Source organism: Kickxella alabastrina (genome assembly GCF_025024165.1).
Source record: "Kickxella alabastrina strain RSA 675 chromosome Unknown BX661scaffold_2, whole genome shotgun sequence".
NCBI lineage: Eukaryota > Fungi > Kickxellomycota > Kickxellomycetes > Kickxellales > Kickxellaceae > Kickxella > Kickxella alabastrina.
The window spans coordinates 533,461-552,305 of NW_026251473.1; the positions used below are offsets into that span (position 1 = coordinate 533,461).

An 18,845-nucleotide genomic window follows, 5' to 3' on the forward strand; every position below is an offset into this window, starting at 1 on the left:
CTTTTTTTTTATCCAGACGATTCAAACCTCAGCGTGGCATGGGACAGTACAATATGCTCGACATCTTTATTATGTTTACTTGGCTTTGCAATCGTACTCGGCAAGGCCAAAAGGAGTGTCACGGCTTTACGCCAATACCTCAGAAAATGAAACGCTCAAAAATTATGCATGCGGTTGCTTTCGCATTACAACAGTGCCCTCCTGACCAATGCGCTTATAAATGCACTCTATATGCCAAGTGTTAATTAAGGCGCTAGTTGCGTTTTTGGTGGCAACCCTCATTCAAAATGGGCAAGTTAGCCTTTTGCACCCTGATACACTCCCCCGTTTTAACAGATCCATATTATTAGACGTTTGCATGCTATAATCAACAAATGCTCGCACGTGATCCGCCCATTTTATTTTCTCTTCAAGTTGATCCCCATTATGCACACCATTCAAGCGACGAAAAAAGGGAGCAGATAGTTCAGCAAATCACGTTTTGTGACGCGCGATCAATTAATATTCTCCGTTGCTTCCCGCTATAACATAGGTAGCGCACATCGTGCATGAATGGCTCGCAAGGATGGCATGTATAGGCACTAACAATAAAGCTTCGTGTGCTCGAAAACAGCAACGAGGCGCAACACCCCTTTCAACTATCTTTTTTTTGCCACAACACTTTTTTGTACAGGTTTTCCCACCACGTTTTTCAAAAAGATCAAAAGCAGCGGACATCTCGTATATATAACGTATAAAATGTCGCTCCCACCCTTGCAGCAAAAAATCAACAACACCAACAGCAACAACAATTGACCACCTATTTTCTTGCAAAATATTCTTTTTTCCTTCTCTGAACACACAATTTATATCCACATATCCACGCCACCCCGATGCCCTCGTCTGATCTCCTCAACAAAATTATTTCTTTATTTCCAGCGAGGACGCACCCAGCCAGTAGTAAACACGCCCAGGACAAGGCGCCTCTAACCCTCAAACCCCTGGTCAACAGAAAAAAGGCCACTGCCACGCACGCACCATCCTTGGCAGTAGACGACTACGATGGACGGCTGGAGACGATTCGGCAGAAAGAATACCCGCAGCTTTTTGAGCCAAAGTCGCTCAAGCCGTCCAGGGGGCCGCCAAAGCTAAGGACTGTGTATTTGGACCACACTGGATCTACACTTTATGCCGCCAGCCATATCAGGGCTGTGGCCGAGGAGCTTCTCATGGACTTCCCTGCCAACCCGCACTCGCAGCACACAGGATCGCAGTGGACCCATGCAAGGGTTGAGCAGGCGCGCGACCGGCTGCTGGAGTTCTTCGGCACCACTCCTAAAGACTACGCTGTAGTGTTCACGGCCAACGCTACTGGCGCAATCAGACTGGCAGGCGAGCTGACACCAATGACCAAGGGCGGCACATTCCGTTATGCCCGCGAGTCACACAACAGCGTGGTTGGGCTGCGCAACCTGGCCAGCGACCGCGGGATCGCCACACAGGCTGCCGAGTTTAGCGAGTTTGACGACATTATTTTGCCGGCAAATACTAGCGGGACCAGTTTGCTGGCATATCCGGCGCAGTGCAACTTTTCGGGCGAGCGCTTCTCACTTGATGTGGCAGACAAAGTACACCGCCTCTACGCGGAGTCTTACGGAAAGAACAGCGACAACGACGGCCATCCGCCGTGGTGGGTTTTGTTGGATGCAGCGGGATATGTGTCCAGCTCGCCCTTAAAACTTGATATGCTGGAGTCCGGTCCCGATTTTGTTGCTGTGTCCTTATACAAGGTCTTTGGCGCGCCAACCGGCCTAGGCGTACTCCTTGTCAAGAGATCATCTATTCCATATCTGCAAGCAAAACGTTACTTTGGTGGCGGGACGGTGCTAAACGTGGCCTTTGACAGAAAGTGGCAGGAGTTCCGCCACGACATCGAAAGCAGGCTGGAGGACGGCACGATCAACTTCCAGGCCATCATATCGCTGCACCACGCGCTAAATGCATATGCCAAAAATTTTTTATCCATAGACAATGTCGCACAACATATAACTTCAGTGACTAAGTATGCACTGGCGACGCTGAGCGCGCTCAAGCATGACAGCGGCCAGCCCATGTGCAGAATATATGGGCACGATGAGGGAGCCAATTTTGGACCGATAATGGCGTTTAACCTGAAAGACATGCATGGCCAGTACATTGGCTATGCCGATGTCGAGCGGCTGTCAGTGATGGCCGGAGTTGCCCTGCGCACGGGTCGGTTTTGCAACCCTGGTGCGTCGCAAAAGTGGCTTGAGTTTACCACGCCAGAGCTTATGCACTACTCGTCGATGGGATTTGTTTGCGGAGACGACCACGACATTATCGGCGGCAAGCCTCTCGGCGCCCTGCGTATATCCTTTGGCGCGATCACCAGCAAGCAAGACATTGATATTTTTTCTGAGTTTCTTGTTCGCCACTACAGGAACTGCGCCCAACCAAGCACCAGCAGGGCACAAGAGACACAGAACAACACAGACATTGAATCCAAGGCCGACCCGGTCTCCGGAAAAACAGACTTTACAGCGGTAATCGATGAGACGTCGGAACCCGGATTGCAGGTCAAAATTGACCAAGTGGTCATTTACCCGATCAAGTCGTGCTGTGGCTGGGTTGTGCCCAGCGAAATGCCGTGGGAGCTGACGCGCTTCGGGCTAAAATTTGACCGCTCGTTTGTAATCATGCGCCAAAATGACATTGTGCCGATGCAGCAGAAGCGGTTCCCCAAGATGGCTCTGATTCGGCCGCACATCAATACTGAGCACTCAGTCCTAGTGCTCGAGGCGCCCGACCACCCGCCACTCGAGGTCAGTCTGATGGCCGACACTATGAATCTGGAGCGCGTTGATTCTCGCATCTGCGGTAGCCAGATGCATGTGTTCCACGTTGTCTCCAACGAGATATCCTCGTGGTTGTCTTCCGTGCTTTCAGTGACCTGCTTCCTGGCATGCGAGCCGCGGCTGCTGCTGTCTGACACGAGCGAAGTACCCACCGACCTCATGTATGGATCTGATACCCTTTCGCCGGGCAACTCGCCGTTCCTATCGCCTAGTCGGCGCAACGACATATCCTTTGTCAACGAATCCCAGCTGCTGATGGTCACCCACGAGAGTGCGCGGCAGGTCAACGAGTGGATTGACGAGGACAGCGATGAGCCCCGCGCATCGGATATTGGGCCTATGCAGTACCGGCCCAATTTGATAGTAAAGACAGCTAGCGCTGCAACAGACAAGGTGCGTCCCCTACTGCCATTTGAGGAGCTGAGTTGGAGTGGTGTTAGCATCGGCACAGCCCAGTTCGCAGTTTCTGGGCCATGCAAGCGCTGCCAGATGATTGGGGTCGACCAGAACTCGGCAAAGGTTCTCAAGGAACCGTACTCGATGCTGGCCCGAAAAATGCGTGTCGACGGCAAGATTGTCTTTGGCATTTATCTGGACAGCTTTGGCAATGATTTTGGCTCGACCGCTGCCAAATCATTCATTCAGTCCGGCTTGCTGGCAAATGTTTCTATTTGAGTCACAATTTAGTATTTTTCAATATGTAGAATATTCAACGTATAAAAGTAGTGCTGCTATTATCTATGCGGACAATTTGGCAACTGCCTTCTTGTAAGTTTTGATGCACTGCTGAAGAATCTTTTTCTCATTGGACCTGAGCTGTTTGGCGCTCTCCCACCGGGATAGTTGCAGCGCATTCGTAGGCTTGGTGCCCAATACAACAGCATCCTCTCCGAGTAACAACAGGCGTTTTTCGGCGAGCATGAATGCGGCGCGGCAGACAAGCGCTACGGACGCCTTCTTGACAGCTGACTCCTTGTTCGCCTCGCGGAATGCGGCAGAGACAGGCGCGCCGCCATCGAGCTTATCTTGGAAGATACCCCAGAACCGGCGCATAATCGGGAAGTAGTGGCGGAACATGCTGTCTGACTGTGACACCTGCGAAAAGACCGACTCGTCAGCGAGACCCAGCACGAGCAGCGCAACAAGGTTGATGTTGGGGTGGCCCGGTGCGTCAATCGTGAAGATCGGCATGTCATCAGCCTCGGCAACCTCATCGTCGTCGTCCAGCATTGGCACATCGCCGTCCTCGTCTTCACTGTCGTCCTCATTATGCTTGTCGTCCTCGTCATCGCTTTCCTCTTCATCTTCATCCTTCAGGTTCTTAGCTCTGTGGTTGGGCACAAACAGATCCCGGAATCGAGCAATCAGCTCGGCAACCTCGGATGCGCGCTTCTCCGAGACAGCCACAGCGAATGCCTGCATGACATCTTCAGAGTCAAGTGCCACAGACTCGAATGGGTTTTGCGTGTCGCAGAAGCCGTAGCGATGAAGAAGGTATGCCGATCCGTGGTCACCATATGTGTTAAATACTTCGCTGTTGGCCCTGCATGGCTTGAATACAACCATATCCAGCGAATCGATATACTTGTCCTCGTCATCTTCGTCATCACTACCATCACCATCCCCGCTGTCTTCGTCCTCAAAGCCGTCATCTTCAGAATCCTGTTCTTGCTCGCTGTCCTCATTACCGCTGGCAGCATGCTCCTCCTCCTCGATAGGGATTCCAGCTTCGTCCACAAGCATGGGCAGCTCCTCGCCCATTTCCTCACTGTCGCTATTCTCGTCGCTATCCTCATCGCTATCCTCTTCATCATCGCCGCAATCGCCGCAATCGCCGCAATCATCGTGGTCGACATGGCCATGTGCTTCATGGTCTTCGTCTTCATCGTCTTCGTCGCTATGTTGCTCATTATCGTCATCATCGTCATTTTCCTCTTCGGCATCCATGTTTTCGAGCCCATCCATGTGCTCGCAGCCGAATGCCTCGCCGCACAACGGGCATACCATTTCCTCGCTCTCAATGTGGACGTTCTCGCCCGCAGTCTTGTGATTGAATATATCGGCAAATGGAACCATTGAATTGCCGCGATGAACGTCGACCATAAACGCGCGCGAAGAAACCAGACTGGCTACGTCCAAAAAGCATGCGCTGCTCTTCCAGTCGATGTCATTCTGAGACACAAAGATCAGCGGGTAATCGGCAACCAACTTTTGCAACCCTTCAAAGTCCTCCTTCAGATTCTGCTCGTCACGCTCAATCCACCCAGAAACATCAGTGCCGCCCAGCCAGCCGCGCGCTTGCGAATCCCAAAGCATCGGAATGTCTGCCCGCTGGGGCAGAGATTGCAGGTATCCGTACCACGGGCTCTCCTTACCCAGAGAAATCTCGTACATAACGGCAATGCATAGCGCCAGACTTCCGCCCAGATCCTCGTCAAAAAATATGTTTGCAAGGGCGCTGGTCGCTGCAGAGATGACTGCCGACTTGGGAATCACTACCAGGGGCTCTTCTTCCTCCAGGTTGCGCCGAGCGACTATGCCGAATCCGTCAACTGAAACTATGTTGCTGCCGCGCTTGACAACCTTCTGCTCGACCACTTCGAGAGCCTCTTCGTTGTAAGTCACCTTGTTCTCTTCAAACCAGCTGAGCAGGATGCTCAGCTTCTCGGAGTTTATTCTATCGGATCCAGGCATGCTTTAGTTATATGAACAAAAAGAAATCAAGGTTGAAGTTGTGTTTATTTGTCGATGTCGACTATAAAGAAGAATAGGAAAAGAGAAGTGTGTGAAGGAGACGCCCGAACATCAATGAAGACGAGGTCACTTTGTCGATTTCGCAAAGCAGCCACATAGTTGTGATGGAGAAACGTTTCAGAAACCCTGTGCATGAGTAAACGGGAGCAATAACTTTGGTGGAAAATAAAAAATTTTAGTTGGCCGCCTGCAAATCAGTATTTAGCATTAGGACAGAGCTAATCTCAGATCACATGTATGTGGATTAGTGGATCACGAGCGACTTTGTGGCAAGCTCAGCCAGTAGCCATACTTACGACGATATACACCGACCGGCAAGCTTGAATTGTTGATTCTTTCCTGATACCTTTAAATTAGTATATTGAATACATTTGAAACACTGAAACGGCACACGGTCGATATTGTACTGAATGGTGCTATTGAATGTTTATTGATTAGGTTATTAAAATGCTAACTGAATGAATGCCTTTTCTTCTCAATTATTGGCCTGCCGGCTTGGTATTTAAAACATTTCAAGACAAGTGAGTGCGGTCGTGCTGCTAGTTGTGGACACCAACGCACAAAGGCAAAGCACAATAATAAACGCCCTTTGATGTCAATGAATCTTTGATAAGGAACACTGACATCGATGGTCAATCCTGCTGCGTAACAGACTTAACAAAGCAAGCAAAATAAAAAGATTCAATCTGATCGTCGAAAATCAATCAGTCAATCGTCCTTCCTCCGATGGTGTGCACTCAGCTTTTTCCACCGAACGGCACCTTCGTGCTCTTTAATGTTCACAAAAAAATTGTCGCTGTCGGGAACCAGCTCCACAGCCGGTATACCAGGGCACCGCTTGAACAACCGCTCGAAGGGCGTGCACACGATGTTATCGCTTTTCTTGCATGTGTACATCACGATCTTGGCCAGCACGCACTCCTTGGATGGATCGGGCTTGTCTGTGTGTGTATGCGCCATACCGATATTTGCCGGCCCACTGCTATTGCGTTTAAATGTGTGTGAATTTATGGTAAAAAGAGCAAGAGAATATTGAATTTCGAGAATTCGTTGTTCCCTATTTTTTTACACAAGCCAAGGGGGGAAGCAAAGCGAAAAAGAAGAATGCGGCCCGTTTTTGATAATTTTGACCAATTAAAACGTGCATCGAAAATGGGTCCAACTCTTTGTATGGGGAGGCTTTTCTGCTTACATTTTTTGCACCTTTTAACTTTTCTCTTTTCTTCTCACATTTCCTCATCATTACGAATTCAAAGCAAGATTTACAATATTCTATAGTCTGTACAAGCATCATACTCACGCACGCACGCACACTCTACTTTTGTATTCTCGAGACAGCACTAGCACCAGCGCCACCCACCCTTTTTCGCTCTCCCAAAATCTGAAAGAGAATTCAGGTGCTTCGAACGAGAATCAATTTTTTTATTGCATTAATCTTTTTAATCTTTTCAGTACAAACTATCAGTGGCACACTTACTGTTCAGCGATATGAATGCAGGAAACGCAACAGGCGGTCCGCATAGCTCTTCGGCAATGGCGGCACAAAACTACATGTACACGCAGCAGCAGCAGCAGCAACAAAATGCATTGGCGCAATCCAAGGGCCTTGAGGCAGCAAACTACCAGAACCAAGCTCTTTATGCGCGTCTCGGTGGCAACATGGCAGTGCCAGCACCGATTGCCGGCGCCGGCGGCATGGCGAATATGCATTCCAACGTTAATGGCGGCCAGGCCGTGGCCAATGCTGAAAACGAGACGCTGTACCAGCTGATGGTTGAGTTGTTTTCTGCGACAAATCGGGAGCAGGCACTTGCTGAGCTGAGCCGGAGACGCGACCAGAATCCTGACCTGGGAATAGCTCTGTGGAACGCGTATGGTGTGATGACAATACTTTATCAGGAGATCATAGCCATCTACCCTCTGCTCAACCCGCCGGCGCTAACCATGCCCGTGTCTAACCGCGCATGTAATTCCCTGGCGCTGCTTCAGCTGGTAGCGACTCACGAACACACGCGTATGCAGTTGCTCAAGGCCAATGTGCCCCAGCTCTTGTATCCATTCCTCAGCACGACAAACAAGGCCAAGCAGTACGACAACCTGCGACTGACAAGCCTGGGCGTTATTGGCGCATTGGTCAAATACGACAACCGTGAGGTGATCCGATTCTTTGTGCTCACCGAGTTCCTACCTCTGTGTCTTAAGATCATGGACATTGGCAGCGAGCTGTGCAAGGTCGTTGCCACATTTATATTCCAAAAGATTATTCTGGACGAAGGCGGCTTCCAGTATGTGACATCGCATCCCAGGCGACTACACACGGTGCTGGTTATTCTCAACAATGTCATCAACCAGATGGTAGCCGCGCCCTCGGGCCGCTTACTAAAAAGCGTGACAAAATGTCTGATCTGTCTGGCAGACAATGAAGATGCAAAGGAAGAGATGCGCGAGGGTATATTGGAGCACTTGCGGGACTCGACATTCGCCCAGGTGCTTGCCGAGGATGTCTCGTACAGGCGGCTGGTCTACCAGCTGATGGCCAAGCTAACATAGCAGGATTCAACGAAAGCAGGCCTGGCGACATGTGGGCCCGAAGCTCCGCATTTTTGCACTGAACAACCCTTGTACAACTCGTGCCAAAAATATATTCAAGTCTCCAAATTGATATTTTTAACTTCTATTTTACTCCTTTCAATTAAAGTGTACAATTTTCAACAATTAAATTTTTCTATCATTTTCAAGCGATAATTGTCGTGCCTCTCCATTTTGACAATACTCTTAAACCGTGTGATCGTTTAGAGTATTTAAAAACGAGCTAATTTTTGTATCTCTGTAATATCACAACAGACGAACGTGAAGGAGTATTGTACTATCTGAATTACTGGCTTTGCAATGTATACATTGATTAAAAAGGCTCTTGGAAATAGAGATACCTGTAAACGTAGAAATGGACAGATAATCTACTACCATGCGCAATAAATAATGTATTTTAACGGACATGTTTGAAATTAGTCAGCGAGATTGACCATTTTACGATGCGACTGAAATTTTTACAAAATGTGTTTTAGACGATTTACCAAGCACCTACATGCATTCAAATCTACTTTGCATAAGCAAATGTGCTTGTTTTCGTGTCTCGCTATACTATTGGTAGCACACCCGCATATGCCCAATCGATTCGCTTGCCATTTGACTGAAAAATGCACTTTCAAGAAAAAATTTGTTAGAAAACGGATACTCCAAAATTTGGCGATCAGACTTTGAACCAAGACGACTCCACAATTCAATTTTAAAATTGTTGCGACACTTTAATTACGATTTCAGAAAAATGAGAAAATAATGTTTTTTAGCACACAAATTTACTCGACTATCCCGTCGGGTGTAATATGCTATAGTTGCGGCCCTGTGCAAAATATCCATCAACCATATGTTTATTAGACGCCATGTTAAACAATTATAAATTTGATGACAGCTGGTACATAATAAATATATATAAATAGGATAATTGAAAAAAACTTTGAATGCGTAGACAACAACAATAACAATCACACGTATGATGGTTCCTCAAAGATAATTGACGCATGGCTGGTGAGATATTGAGTCCTCCGAGTGCTGCAAGCTGCTACCTTTGCCTATTCTTTATTTTTGTAAATGCACGTGAATGATTGAGAAGACATGGTGCTACCCACTTGATTTCAATTACAAACAATGTTGCATGTATGCACGTTGCCAAATATGAACACAGACGAGTCAGGTTTCAAGCTGCCGCAAAATATTATTTTGTGCGCGCTTGCAAGGAAATCTAAAAACAACGGATACAAGCTCTGCCTGCAACCACTATGTCATGTGGGAACATTTATATCATAATGACACAAAGTAGAATAACGGCGCAAAGCAAAATATTAAAATTTTGTGAGTCCACTCAAGAATTAAACTGATTGTATCCAACCTCGAAATAAAAAAAGGAAAATGAGGCTTTACCCTTTTTCTGGTATAAAAATTGATTTCTCCTTTGTTGATCATACGTATTGTATCCACTAAATGACTTGAAATACGATTATCTATTTAGCTTTAGAATTGTGGATACTGTGCTAAACCCACATATGCTATAAGCAAACATCCATTTGCTTTTGTTGCCATCAACGGGCAGTGCTGCTAAACCCCACTTTGATGATAGAAAGTGAAATATAAAAATATGTCTGGCCTTTGCGAAGGTAGCGCAACACGATGGCAGTTTAAATGCCCAACTCCAATTGAAATAATAGGCGTGTAAGCAATGTAATATATATGCTCCAATGTTGGCGGCAACTGCCTATGCAAACAAATGTGCATAATGTGCATTTACAAAATAGCCAACCGCAAACTTTTCAAATTTCATTTTGAACATGTCACTTGGCAATGTAATGCGATTGGATTTTCTTGTTGGTCTGATTTTTGTGTCTGACAATATATTTCCGAATAAAAAATAATCGGCAGGTGGGGGTGGTATATTACCCCTGTTTCCAACCCAACCCACCCTGAAATGTACATGATTTTCACCTATTTGCGCAATTTCTGTCAGCTCGCTCCAGGCCACATAAAACAAATTTTAGTGCCAAAACCCAGAAAGCAACATTTACAATTATCTGTATGTGCCCTTATCGTCAAAAAATGCGTGCAAAGTGCAACGAAATGCAATTAATATTTTTGTCGGTCATTTTAACCATCTGCAGGATGTGCAATAGAGTACATGTTGCTCTTATTGCTATAATCATTTTTTGGCTGTATTACAAAACAAATAAAGTCCCTTGGTTTTTGATTAGGAATTTTTCATATTATTATATTAGTTCATTCATATCCCAGTTGTTGGATATAAAGCACAGCAGATTCCCTCCTTCTCTTTTGTCTTCAAAATAAAAATTAATTTTCACCAACTATTGATAATTCGCTATAATACCTATCTGAAATCTGCTACTGGTACCGGCATTTACATTATTTAATTCTCATTTACACCACTTTAATATACAATTGTGGAGCCCCTACAAGCGATTTGACGATTTTTATATATACCATTTTTAAAACAAGCTTTTCACAAGAATTAGCTTGTGTCTACACGGGATACCGAACTACACCCACCGCACAATAAATATGCCAAAAATAACGTTAGTGCGTCAAAAACGCGGAGACAATCGCCAGGTCTCGATTGAAAACAAGAACAATTTTATATTTGTTCTCTACAGGTACTCATCCAACGACTACATACATAATATATGCTCTTGAACCTTCTATATTGTTTTTTGTGTCAATTGTACAATGTTGTTGGGTATTTATAACCTTCCGTTGCAATGTTCACAGGTTGAGTGTATATTTGCTGCATGTATCCATGTGGTTAATGTAGGAATTTTTATTCCATGGCCCTTATTGACAGCATTTTGCAACAGCGTACACATCCAACGCTATGTATATTGCGTTGCAGAAACAAAAACTGATGACCTTAAGCAAACGACACATGTGTCTGGCGCTAGTCACGCAAAATACATAATTCTAGCTGCGCTTGGTTGTTGAAAAGCATGTCATTATTATTTTTGTACACTGACTCTAACCATGCACCACTTTGTTGTTATTTTAAACCGTAAAAAATAGCATTCTCACAGACTACTCCTACGCGTCACTGCACTGGGACGAGAGCGGAACAGAAGTTGTGATGGAGTCTTCTGTGGAGGTTGCCAAAAATGTGCTGCACAATCATTTCAACACAAGCAAGTACCACTCGTTCACACGCCAATTCCATCTCTATGGATTCCGCCGCACCACTGACGGCCGCAAAGACAAGAAACTACGGGGGTATTGTAAATTTCGGCACCCCATCTTTCAGCGCGACCACCCCGAGCTCTTGCAGTCTATAATTCGTGTTCAGCCATCCAAGGCTCATCCCGAAACCAGCCCCTCGCCGCCAATCGAAAGTAATATCGCTATAGAATCGAGACGCTCTTCATGGAGTATCCAGCCGCCATCTTTAAGCCCTGGCTCTATTGATGGGTTGGGAGTAGCAGCAGCAAAAGCTCTGGAGAGCAACGTGCCAGATGCGCTTACCAAAATTCCGCCAAAATTAGCAATGCCTTCGCTGATATTTATACCCACCACAAATACGTTTGACAAACTCCCGGATACGCCGCCGTTTTCTACAACCTCAATCTCGACTCTCAAGGACGAGTTTTCTGCGCCCAAGGCCCAAGATATGTTGTTGGCGCTCCAAGCCCTGGAGGATCACCTTGACCAGCTGAGCCCCAATGGTAAGTGAACTTTGTAATTATATTTGTCGATCTGTTTTATTTTGCATCTCTGTCAAGCGTTCTTTGCTATAGGTGCTTTCCCATATTTTCATCTGCATCCACTATGATTCATTTCACCAAAAATTATTTCTATCCTTTATTCCCATTCTTTTTGTTTGCACAGTTTTGCTCTACAATAAAGGTTTGCAGTACGCAGAAGGCAGTTAGAGATTAGTGTGTGTCGCATTATTCTACCCCATGCATAGCCACTGTCTCATGCTTACTTGGTATGCCCCGAATGGTACAATAATGCTTTATTGTTTGATGGGATGTCACCTACTTATAAAAAGCCTCATATCCCTCAGCGCAAACAAGCAAACAAACAAATAATCTTGTGTAATTCGGAAATATTTGTTAACGTTTCAGTGAGTGGCAACAATACCATTGCATACTGCCAATTTCACCTGCATATACCCCTTTCATAAATTTTTGTAATGATCAGCATATTTGCATGCATCCAATCCAATGAATTTTGGATCAATAATGACACCCCCTGTGTGTGAAAACTGGCTTTGCATATTATTATTTTTCTTGGAAATCTCCAAACGACCAAACAATCATCCTATTTGCATATCCAAGGGAACTCTACTTCTGATATTCACACTTTTAAAATGTTTATTTGCAATGCATTTATGAATACCATCCGCTGCATTTTTGTATTACAGAGTACTTACATTGCTGTTGGTGATTTTCAAGCAAAACGAATATCAGCCAATTATTATAAATTTCTATAATGATGTACCCCCTGTTTATCTCTTAATTTCTAACTTTTTGTTTTGGTCAATATCTGATTATATGTCAATTTTCCTTCTTTGTTTTTTATGTCCAAAACAATTTTTGTTGGTGCCATCAGGAGTTTCAAAGCATTTTTGGATAACGCATAACTACTACCATCTCCCTACTTTCCACATGCATTAATTAACAGCAAATTTTGCTATCTCCAGAAATTTGTTTTAATCAGAAAATTCAGCATCACTAAAGCAGAGCCATATATTCATACAGTTGCATTGCTGAGTTTCCCTATTTCAAGGATTACTTTGGCCTCCGGCCAAAATTCTCACATTTAAAATCACTCTTTTCATGTAAACCTGAATTCATCATTATTTGCCATCATTATCATTTTAATCTTATTGCTGGATGCAGATACAAAAAATTGCCATCAATATTTACATTGTCAGTAGATTGCTGCTGTGCTTTGTAATTTATGTGAATACGTACATATCATTCCGTATGCACTTTTTAGTTGTCTGTTCTAAACGAGTAGTTGAGCCACGTTTTAACATTCCACAATGATCAGCTCCAAAGCAATGCGTTTTTTCATTTGGTGTCTATGCACGCATAAAGTGCTCTTGTTATTGTTTATTATCTCATATGATTATTGCCATGAACATTAATTTACTTCTATTAATCCCATATATTCAATCAAAAAACGTATTGGATGCATATATTAACCCACTATACACCTTCCTTGTCAAATTTGTACACTACTATGCACTTGTAGTCTTGATGTTTTTAAAAGACCAGCTTAAGGCGGTCGATAAAACAATCGACGGCATGATTCCAGCATTGCGCACGCAATCAAGTCCCAGAATGACACAATCCACTGCGGCTTCGACTCACAGAAAACAAGCTTCAGAAAGCTCGCAGCCTGCGAATCCATTAGATATATATGGAAGTGGGTTTGCAGCATCCCCATATGCAAACGTGGGTATTGTATATTCTTCTGCTGGCAATATTCCGGCCACTTCTGAGCCCACAGCCACCATTTTTCCAGCTCTAGTGACAGAAGGGATCCAATCCAACTGGCCCCTCTCACCACTACACCACGCGCCGCCATTTATTCCTTCCCAGCAAATACCAAGAGTTAGCCGCTACAGCTTGCCGACACCCCTGTGCCTTCCCATTCAGAATGGATTTTTGCAACCAGCAGCCAACCAGGAAACCAAAAACCAGCAACAGCAACAACATCAGAATCATCATCAACGGCAGCAGAGACAGCAGCAGCTTGCCTTTGCTAACAGACAACCCGATATTAAACTAGCACCCTTACAATCAGGTCAGATGAGCCCGTCGGGTGCATTTTCTTCCGGTCAACAGTCCATATTTGCCAATGGATTTACATTGCCAAGTGGCACTCAGGGGATTGAAAAAGTTAACGGGTTATTTTTTGTTGCCAATGAGAACAACGGCAAATCTGCGGACGCGTCTTTCAATACCTTTGCAAAATCAGACAGTACCAGGTTACAAGCAAATTCCACAACCCTGATATATCCACAGCACACTGCCCATTCGGCCACGTCGCATGCAGATTCGTTCAATTTGCCCAACGTCTTTATGCAGCTGGATGCGCCGCTCAACTACTCCAGCAACGCGCTGCCGAACGTTACAAGAATGCCTCCGCCGCTCACTACGCCAACCCAATCCTTACATGTTACCAGCGTCAGCACTGGGTACACTGTTGGCTCCGCGGCTACAAGCAACTTGCAGACGCACAGGTCTAACAACACATCAATTGACTTGTCAGCTGGTACAATTGGGTTGACATCGAACATGTTTTTGCGAAATGACCAGGTTTAATTTTAGCGCACAGCCAAGCGATAGTTCATACACACATATGTTTTTTTTTGTTTTTTAATTAAAAATATCAATTTTTTACAGTACTCGCAAAACCAGGCACCCAATGGGTTTGGTATGCGGTTGACAGTTTGGATTTGAGTATAGTATAAACTGTTTTATACAGGACTCGCCTCACAGGGTAATTTTGGCACTCGATGACATTCTGCTGTTGCGCAGAATCCTCAACGACTCAAGAGGCGCCCACTTGCAAGAAATAGCGTCGGCCAGCATACGCAGCGACGTGTCGCCCAAGCAGCAGCTGTTCAGACCTAGCGATTTGATCTGCGTGTAATAGGAGTTTGGTTTAACACCCGGATGCACAGCCAGCAGCGAGACGATTCCTTGATCGCCAAAGTAATTGTCCGTCAGATCAAGCGCAGTCAAACTGGATGCAGGCAGCCATTTGGCCAGCATGCCCGTCCCGCGCTCTGTAATGAAATTGCACGCCAGCGTGAGCGACGGCAGTTTAGCATCCGAGGTGGAAATAATTTCAACGCCGCAGTCGCCAAGGTTGTTAGCTGCGAGGTTGACATGCAATGCGCTACTGTGCGTTGCCAAGCCAGCCGCGGGAGTCAAGCTGCTCATAATTGCGCGCAGGGTGGCGAGGCGGCTGCCCAGACCCAGCCATTCGAGGCCGATGTACTCCACGCGGGTCGATGGGCGAGTCAGTGCGTGAAACAAGGCAGTCAATTCCTTATCAGAAATACTCGCCTGTGCCAAGTGGATATGTGTGAGCTGGGGCATCGACGATACCAGCGTACTGACCCACGCCATGGTGTCAACGCTAGCATCAGCGCTTTCAGACTTGGGATTGCGGCGGCTGCTACTCCTGGAAGAGCTTCGGCTCGAGGGCCTGACAAATGAATTGCTCAGCGGATTAGAGCGCAGATCCAGCGAGATCACGCCGCAGATTGGAAGGCATATGTCCTTTAAATCGGCGAGTGCCAAACAATTCCATCCCAGCGACAAGAAGCGCGTCGATGTGGCATGTGTCAGCAGCTTTGCCAGTGCATTGCCAGCCAGGGGGCCACCAACTTTGTTCTTCGAGATGTCAATAGTGTGCAGGTTTGGAAGTTCTAAGAGACACAGTTCGTCAACCACCGCTGCAAATACGGCGCTGTTCATCCGGCAGCCGTTAATGCGAAGGCACTCGATTGTCTCGGATGACCGCCCGCCCAGTGCCTGGGTGATATTGATCTCTGTCGGATCAATGTCCACAAACGAAATTTCACGGCTGTGGACATTGCTGGGTACGCAGTTGGACTTGCATGGATCCTCCGTCTGGCCGCACAAAGTCGGGCTGGTCGACGCGTCGTGCTCGGTATCCAGCGACGAGGCCAGGAAAACAGGATATTTGTACTTGGTCAGCGCAGCGGCAGGAAAGCCGGCCGAGATGACTCCAGTAGCACCGACAGCGTACATGATTCGTGATATGAATGTTTATGTAAAATATGAGATCGTGGGTGTTTTTTTGATAAGCGTGCTTTGAGTTGCAGAAATTTAGTACAAAACGCAAAAGTTACGAGTTGAGTCGGATTTGGAATGGGGTTGGAAAAGCTTGTGCTCAAATAACTAACCATAGTGTTTAATATTTGTGTGGGGGTACATGCTCCCTTTTATACTAATTTAGCAGTGCTGTTATTGAGATTTTATCTTATTGGCAGCGAGCAATATAATTGCCATGCTGTTTTCTAATGGTAAGCATATTAAAAAACATGAGCGACATTGTTCAATTTTTCCCACTCGGAAATTTTCTCCATTCATCGGTGAAAAACAATCAACGGCCGTTATCGATGGCGGACTAATATGTTTAAAAAAGGTGAATCTCTGAATTAAAAAGCAACGTGTACTCAAAAATGAAAAAACGAGTCATATGCGGAAAAATGCATTCCCAACCTGGGATTGAGATATCACTATGCCTTCTCAGTTCACAAGCAGATGCATTGTGCACAGCATGGCGTGGCTTGAAACGAGGGAAATAATCGAGACTTTCATCGCGCGCTGCCGCCTTGCCTTCTTATCACACCGCCATCATCGCGAAAGAAGCGGGCGCAGCTTGCAGTAAATTTCTGCCACGAATGCAAGTGGTAATTTAGCGTGCGCTCGGCTACGCTCATCATTTCCGAAATTGAATCTCGATGGGCTGCTGATAAAAAACAGGACAAAATAATACAACTTTATTGCACAATAAACTGGTGCTACTGCGTACTATTTTTTCGCACCCTTGTTGGTCTTATCGATCGACTTTGCATGTACTTAAGTTGCTACTCGCCGGAAGTAAACGTCGGAATGAATGTTAGGCTGAACAGTTACTTATTGGAATTTACAAAAAAAAGAACAAAAAATTAAGAATCATCTCTACTCCTAATCACCAGCTCACGCCCAGCGGATTGACCTTTGCAACGATGCCGTGGAACTGCGTATGCAGTGCCTGCTTTGCCAGCTCGGAATCGAGGCCCTCTGGACCAAACCAGTCGTAGATCAGGTCCTTGAGTGCGGGGTTATGTTCGGGCAGCTGATATGCGCTAGTGGCTGTGTAAATGTGCTCGGTCTCCGCAACCCACTGCTTTTTGGCTGCCGGGCTCGGGTCATTTGGCTGAATTTGGCCACCGCCATTGGAGCACGCGCTCGGGCACGCCGCCACTTCCACATAGTGGTAGACTGATCGGCCCGATTTGAGCTTCCGAACGAGGTTCTGCAAATGGCGGAATCCGTAGACAGCGGCAAACTGAAGCCGTGGCTGCTGCGTCTCTGGATCGAGCAGCGCAAACTCGCGGTGATCTGACTGATTGCGCACGGCCTTGACGCGGATCAACGGGTGCTGGGCCTCGTCGCGGCCGACAGCAGCAATGTGGTCCGCTGACACGTCAATGCCAAAGAGCGCGCGCGCAGCATATGACATGACATACTCCAGACCGCCGCCAGCTGAAGAGCCAGCACTCGAGTATAGCTGGCCGTTGGCAGCATCCACCTTGAACAGCGGGTCGAGTGCTGATTCGGGCGCGTCCAATAGCGATGTGCTGGATTCGCTCAGCATGCGGTCAAACTCGCCGGTGGTCACTACACAGTCGATATCGCGTGTTTTGTATATGTCGTTGTAAAAGTCATCTCTAGAGGCCTCCAGCTTCTTGTCGTAGCACATCATTATGGCCACATGGTAGATCCGGTCCGGCGTGATGCTGAGCTTCTTGGCCAGGTAGTCCTTAACTACCGTGCCCATCATCTGCTGCGCCGACCTTGTCGTACTCATCCAGGGGAGGACTTCCGTGTGTGTCTTTTCTGCGTAGCACACCCAGCCAGGACACCAGCTCGCCAGCACCGGCAAGCTGAGCCCATCGCCGATATTTCCCTTGGAGCGCTTGTAGCGATCGACGAACTCGCGTGCCGATTCGACCAGTGTCAGGTCGCGAGTGAAAGCCGAGTCAAACACATTGTCGACGCCCATCGCTTTGAGCACTGCCGTCATGCGCTTGGCCACGCTGAGCGTGGGAATATTGTACTTGTGTGCCAGCGATGCGCGGGACTGCGGCGCCACGGTGACTACCACGTGCTTAGCCTGGTCGCCCTGGCCCTGACTGCGCAGCTTGCGGTTCTCCTCGAGCACGGAGATAAGCTCGTGGTGGGACTGCATCGTGATGAGCACCGCTTCCGCTGACGTCACGCACCCGCTGCATGCCAAGCAGTCGTTCAGTGTGATGCGCGCTGCCTCGAGCTTAGTCTCCTCGCCGTCTTTACTGACCTCGTAGTAGTCGCCAGACTGCCCAATTTTGATCTGTGAGCCGTTTGACTGGCCAGTCTTCTTGACCTCGACGGGCTTGATGCACTCCTGGCCCGGCGTAATGTAATCGTTGAGGTCTGTCAGCCGAAGGCCACCCGAAAATGACATATTATATTTTATATTTCAGCGTATAACTGTAACTGAGAATGTAAGTGTATGTGTGTGTGAGTTTGTGTTTTGTTTGACTTTGGGTTGTGCAATTCCAAATACAAAGTAAGAAAGTTGAAAAGTCAGAAAAATAAAAGGGAATGCAATTGCGGCACTTGATTAGTAATGCAAAGCAAAGCAAAGGAAAAGTTAAGCGCAATGCTGTTCACAGCGTGGTTGTAGCCACACAACCTCCAATTAATTAAGTGCTGCGCTTTGAGTCACCAGTTGCCGAGTGTGCAACTTTGTCGCAAGATCAGTGATTTGCTGGCATTTTTTTGCCACACAAAGAAAATAAATATGAAAATGGCGTGATCACCCAATTACAAAATTAATTCAAGGCCAGTTTTTCAAGCCGTAATTGTGAATTCACATTTACGGCTCAAG

The 18,845-nt window shown here is 46.5% G+C and overlaps 7 protein-coding genes across 7 annotated transcripts; 3 read left to right on the forward strand and 4 right to left on the reverse strand.

Annotated features, from left to right (window-relative positions):
• Nucleotides 1-478: 478 nt before the first annotated feature.
• On the forward strand, nucleotides 479-3,533 carry BX661DRAFT_176815 (pyridoxal phosphate-dependent transferase; the record flags this gene model as incomplete). The annotated part of the gene is made up of 1 exon (XM_051534469.1): nucleotides 479-3,533. The coding sequence occupies exon 1, from the start codon at nucleotides 873-875 to the stop codon at nucleotides 3,528-3,530; it is 2,658 nt and encodes an 885-aa protein (XP_051394601.1). The 5' UTR covers nucleotides 479-872.
• On the reverse strand, nucleotides 3,534-5,760 carry BX661DRAFT_176816 (uncharacterized protein). Its single transcript, XM_051534470.1, has one exon. The coding sequence runs from the start codon at nucleotides 5,547-5,549 to the stop codon at nucleotides 3,594-3,596; it is 1,956 nt and encodes a 651-aa protein (XP_051394602.1). The 5' UTR covers nucleotides 5,550-5,760; the 3' UTR covers nucleotides 3,534-3,593.
• A 145-nt stretch (nucleotides 5,761-5,905) lies between these two features.
• On the reverse strand, nucleotides 5,906-6,788 carry BX661DRAFT_176817 (uncharacterized protein). Its single transcript, XM_051534471.1, has one exon. The coding sequence runs from the start codon at nucleotides 6,567-6,569 to the stop codon at nucleotides 6,318-6,320; it is 252 nt and encodes an 83-aa protein (XP_051394603.1). The 5' UTR covers nucleotides 6,570-6,788; the 3' UTR covers nucleotides 5,906-6,317.
• Nucleotides 6,789-8,345, forward strand: BX661DRAFT_176818 (cell differentiation family, Rcd1-like-domain-containing protein). Its single transcript, XM_051534472.1, has one exon. The coding sequence runs from the start codon at nucleotides 7,098-7,100 to the stop codon at nucleotides 8,157-8,159; it is 1,062 nt and encodes a 353-aa protein (XP_051394604.1). The 5' UTR covers nucleotides 6,789-7,097; the 3' UTR covers nucleotides 8,160-8,345.
• A 2,388-nt stretch (nucleotides 8,346-10,733) lies between these two features.
• Nucleotides 10,734-11,886, forward strand: BX661DRAFT_168592 (HSF-type DNA-binding-domain-containing protein; the record flags this gene model as incomplete). The annotated part of the gene is made up of 2 exons (XM_051533442.1): nucleotides 10,734-10,825; nucleotides 11,229-11,886. 2 exons carry the CDS (start codon nucleotides 10,734-10,736, stop codon nucleotides 11,884-11,886), a joined length of 750 nt encoding a protein of 249 aa, XP_051394605.1.
• Nucleotides 11,887-14,612: 2,726 nt separating this feature from the next.
• Nucleotides 14,613-16,094, reverse strand: BX661DRAFT_176821 (uncharacterized protein). Its single transcript, XM_051534473.1, has one exon. It carries the CDS (start codon nucleotides 15,953-15,955, stop codon nucleotides 14,666-14,668), a length of 1,290 nt encoding a protein of 429 aa, XP_051394606.1. The 5' UTR covers nucleotides 15,956-16,094; the 3' UTR covers nucleotides 14,613-14,665.
• Nucleotides 16,095-16,827: 733 nt separating this feature from the next.
• On the reverse strand, nucleotides 16,828-18,606 carry BX661DRAFT_176822 (cytosolic Fe-S cluster assembly factor narfl). Its single transcript, XM_051534474.1, has one exon. The coding sequence runs from the start codon at nucleotides 18,417-18,419 to the stop codon at nucleotides 16,902-16,904; it is 1,518 nt and encodes a 505-aa protein (XP_051394607.1). The 5' UTR covers nucleotides 18,420-18,606; the 3' UTR covers nucleotides 16,828-16,901.
• Nucleotides 18,607-18,845: the final 239 nt, after the last annotated feature.